This window comes from Austrofundulus limnaeus, unplaced genomic scaffold, assembly GCF_001266775.1.
Source record: "Austrofundulus limnaeus strain Quisiro unplaced genomic scaffold, Austrofundulus_limnaeus-1.0 Scaffold1308, whole genome shotgun sequence".
In the NCBI taxonomy this organism is placed as follows: Eukaryota; Metazoa; Chordata; class Actinopteri; order Cyprinodontiformes; family Rivulidae; genus Austrofundulus; species Austrofundulus limnaeus.
Genome location: NW_013953710.1, coordinates 52,151 through 56,502, shown reverse-complemented (window position 1 = coordinate 56,502; position 4,352 = coordinate 52,151). Strand labels below are relative to the sequence as shown.

The 4,352-nt window shown below is 39.1% G+C and overlaps 1 protein-coding gene across 2 annotated transcripts in view; it reads left to right on the top strand.

Annotated features, from left to right (window-relative positions):
• The window catches only part of LOC106534929 (structural maintenance of chromosomes protein 6), a gene marked incomplete at its 3' end in the record, with an annotated part of 8,401 nt that extends 4,309 nt beyond the window's left edge, over positions 1 to 4,092 (top strand). For both annotated transcript variants that reach the window (XM_014031736.1, XM_014031737.1), the window contains 9 exon segments: positions 822 to 923; positions 1,022 to 1,141; positions 1,235 to 1,333; positions 2,103 to 2,249; positions 2,434 to 2,522; positions 2,617 to 2,781; positions 3,051 to 3,229; positions 3,346 to 3,547; positions 3,978 to 4,092. In XM_014031736.1, coding sequence (XP_013887190.1) covers positions 822 to 923; positions 1,022 to 1,141; positions 1,235 to 1,333; positions 2,103 to 2,249; positions 2,434 to 2,522; positions 2,617 to 2,781; positions 3,051 to 3,229; positions 3,346 to 3,547; positions 3,978 to 4,092 — 1,218 coding nt within the window.
• Positions 4,093 to 4,352: the final 260 nt, after the last annotated feature.

The window sequence follows — 4,352 nt, the reverse complement described above, 5'->3', positions numbered from 1 at the left end:
ATTGTGGGCATAAAACACATAAATTAAAAATGTTTAAATGTTTCAAATACAAAAAAACCCTAAAAATAAATTTGGATAAGTACTAATGAAAATATAGCCTTTTTAAACTTTTTCATGGTAGAAAAGGAAGCTGCTGTTCATATTAGTGATTAACAGTAACAACAGCTTTTTGACAAGTTTAAAATTTCTTTAAAATATATTAAAAAATAATTTGAGAAAGTGCAAATTAAAATATAGCTGCATCTGCAACTGTATTTGATAATGTTTTGAAGTTTTATAATACGACATGATAGAACCAGAAGCTATACTTCATATTAGTGACAAACTGTGGCCTTTTTTGACGAGTTACTTTCTGCTTTTGCCTTCTACTTTTCATTTAAAATAAGTTTCCATTTTTGGTAGGTATATATCTAAGGTTCTTTTTTCTACGTATTAAAAAAGTTGTTGAACATCTGAGTGGTGCACTACCGCTACTAGTGGTGAGAAAGTGTATTGCACCTTCTTCATGTTGAACCCAACTGTGGTCCTGCAGCCCTTTGCGGCCTAAACTGTTGTTCTTTTGAGGCCCTCACGGTGGCGCTCGTGGGCCGCGGCCCATAGGTTAAGAATCTTTGGACTAGATTTAACTGCTTGGTTAGCTTGTTTGCTAGTCATAAGCATTATAATACTCTTGAAGTACCCCTTWAGTGCATTTTACAAGATTGGTAGAATGGCACCCACTCATTCAAATCAAGTTGTTTGGAGCAGAGAAACCTCTAAAACAAAACCTTGATGTACATGCAGTCAGATTTAGARAGCTTTTTTTGTTGTTGTTGTTACAGTTTTTCATGAAGGCAACCCAACTGGAACAAATGAGAGTGGACTTCCTTCACATAAAAGCCACAAAGAATTTCACAGAGGAAAAAGTTGAGCAAAACAGCGAGGTATGGACAAGTTTCACTCGCTGATTGATATTCAGCTAGACTTGAGAAAAATTCAACCTACAGTTTGAAATGATCTCTACGTACACTGCTCGTTTTAGTGCTTGAAAGACATAAAACGAAAGTACCTGGAAAAAGAAGAGCGTTACAAGAACTTGGCATCAATTGGTGAAATGCAGACAAAACTGGAGGATTTACAGAAGCAAATGGCTTGGGCATTGGTCAGTATTCAGTGTGCCAGCATGGTTTCTATGAAACTGATGTACCACATAACATTACTGACATGGTTCTGAGTGTGAAAACAAACGTTTCAGGTGMTTGAAAAGGAAAGAGAGTTGAAGCCAATGAGAGAGAAGCTGCAGGCAGACAGGCGTTCAACAGAAAAATTTGATGAAAAGGTGGATGAATGGAAGGTGAGTTGTTGTTGTTTTTGTAACAGTAATTGGATGTCTGTCGTGTAAGGTGGTTCTTTTTATTTTTCTTTTTTTACTCTAATCAGGTGTGTGTGTGTTTTTATATAACCAATAATTATAGCTACCGTATTTTCCATATTATAAGTTGCATGAGTCAAAAAATCAGTCTCGTTTAGAAATTTCATTTACAAAGTCTAAGAACAAACATTTAATTTGGAATAACAATAGCACACAGAGCATACCTGAGATGCTAAATAGCCTTAAATAACGTAACAAGCCAGCGAGTCCAACAAGCAAATTACCAGTAAATTCACCATCTTATTCCAAATCCTGTGATCTGCTTTTCACTACTCCCTCACAAGTTTCTCATTCACTCCAAACTTTTTTCCCCTGATGCTCGATTACCATTTGGTGCTGCATTTTTTTTTTTAATTAACCAGTACAGGAGCAACATAAACTGTAGTTGTCACAAGCCTACAAAGCCTACAGCGCCCTCTAATGGTTGCAGACGGTAATGTTTACTCTTTGGTTCATGTCAGTCAGTGTGAACTAACATTTAACAAATCAGTCAAAAAAAAGGTGTTATTGAAAAACATTTATGTCACACCTGACTATAAATTGCACAATCAGCCAAACTTAAAAAATAAGCGTGACTCATAGTCCAGAAAATACGGTAATTCAAAGCATTTTTGTTGTTTGTTTTTTGCGTGCAGCCCTGCTGTTTTAGCGAACCTTTAATTACACACTTGTTTACTTTTCAATGTTGCAGAATAAGGTTCAGGAAGCGGAGAAGAAGTACAAAGAGATTCAGGAGCAGTTGGAGGAAATAACTCGGCAAGTCCAGGTGCTTCAACCCAAATCGGCCGAACTTAAGACTGAGGCCCAGAAGCGCAACAGCCTTTTCAAGTCCTGTGAGGTCAGAGTGCAGAAAGCATGGTCTCATATGGTCCTATTTTGTATTTTCTTTTGTTGAGGGATGTATACCAGAATGTTTTAATTATGAATTTGTTTGTTGTTTAGTAGAGAGATTCTTTTCACTTTAATACTTGATGTACATTTTTGTAAACGACTAAAGACGAAATAATTTGTGTGGACTCCAGCTGACGGTCCATAGGTGCAGAACAAACCTTAGGGACCTGGAAAAGGACAAAGTTCAGCTGTCCTCACGCATCAAAGATCTCAACCTGAGGTAGGACGTTATGTTGCTGTTCTGTTTAAGATGAGTCACATCGTACCGTCTGCCCAGTGCTTTTATTTTTAAACACTTCTTTGTTTCCCTTTAGCATCAGTCAGACAACAGGTGCAGAGAGCCAGGCTAGGGCCGAGCGTGCGGAGGAGATTCAGGCTGAGCTGCAAAGCCTGGAACATCAGATTTCCACTCTAGGCCAGCAGATTGACCAGTTTCAACACGCCTGCAGCCGAGCCAAAGAAGAGCAAGGAAGGATGAAGTACGCAAAATGAACACTAAAGAGCAAGCAGTAATCAGAACTATTACATGTTGATTCATTGGTAGCTTTAAAACATTTCTGCCAGCTCTAATATTATGTTCGTGTAAAGAGTATTTTTTTTTTTTTGTTCACTTGAGTAAGACAGAAATGTGAGTCCAAACCTAATTCAGGAGAGACTGACTCGTTTATTAACAAACATTTGAATAAAAAATGTTTGAAATGGTGAAYGTTTGCATCATAAATACACCTGTTTTTTGTTGCATCTCCAGAAAAGAGCTTGAAGAGCTCCAGAAATCCATCGATGGCAACAAAAGGAAAGTGCAGACGATGGAGAGCAGCCGCTCAAACCGACTTCGACGTTTCGGAGAGCACATGCCTGCGCTGCTCAACGCCATCCAGGAAGCTCACAGAAGGGGCCAGTTCAAGCACAGACCCCGAGGACCTCTGGGTAAAACTTTGTTTCGAGATTTTGACTCCTTTTTTAAAACTAAAATAGGTTAACGRAACACTGAGATTTGTGACTAATATAATATAAAATGCATGTTTTAAACTGACCTCCTCCAGGTTACCTTATTAGTCTGAAGGACCCTGAGCTGGCCCTGGCTGTGGAAGTGTGTCTTAAAAGCCTCATGAGAGCTTTCACCTGCGACAACTACGAAGACGAGAGGGTGCTGAAGGACCTCATGGTCAGATATTTTCCCAGTGGCCACAGGCCGACCATCATTACCAGCAGCTTCCTTCCACATGTCCATGACACAAGGAGGAGGTGAAAACATTAACACTGAGGGGCGGAGCTACACTGGTTTGCATGGGGTGGCACAAGGGTTGCCAAGTTTTTTTTTTTTTAGGGAGATGCATACAAATAAATAAAACTAGTCATAAAATTCAAGATGGCCTCCACAGCTAACTTCGAAATGCCACATGCAAACCCCACACCACTTGTCAGTCATTTGAGGGTGGCCAATCAGGGGTACCCCTCTGGCTCCACACCTGTTTGAATTTAGGCAGCACTTACTTATTTTATCCATCGTTTAATTTGTAATTTTTAATTTGTTTGTGTTCAGATTATTTGCAACRAGCATTTTTTTATTATTCCTTTGAGCAAAATGCCTCTGATAGGATGACATCGTATTAGTGACATTTTTTGTTAACGCTCTTTTTCGCATCATTTGTAACTGATTTGTCTCTCTCGTCAGGGCTGTGAGTCATCCTGAATATCCCTCTGTGCTTCAAGCTCTAGAGATCGAGGACCCAGTCGTGGCGAACTGCCTCATCGATCAGAGGGGCATCGAAAGCATTCTGCTCATTAAGGTGAGCAAATCACAGGTTGTTGTTTTCACTGTAAACTTTATCTGGTGGCTCATTTGGTATAGATGTTACCTCTCAGCAAGAAGGTTGCCGAATCGAATCCCAAATGCCAGATCAATAAATACCTCATCGACGGTTTAAGTGAAATTTCTTAAATATAATCTTTAGGGATTATTTTTTGAAGCCCTTTTTTGAGCAGTAGCTACCAAAAATGTGATTTTTGAGCAAAAAAAGTCTTAAAATTTTGTCTTTCCCTGCAGCCT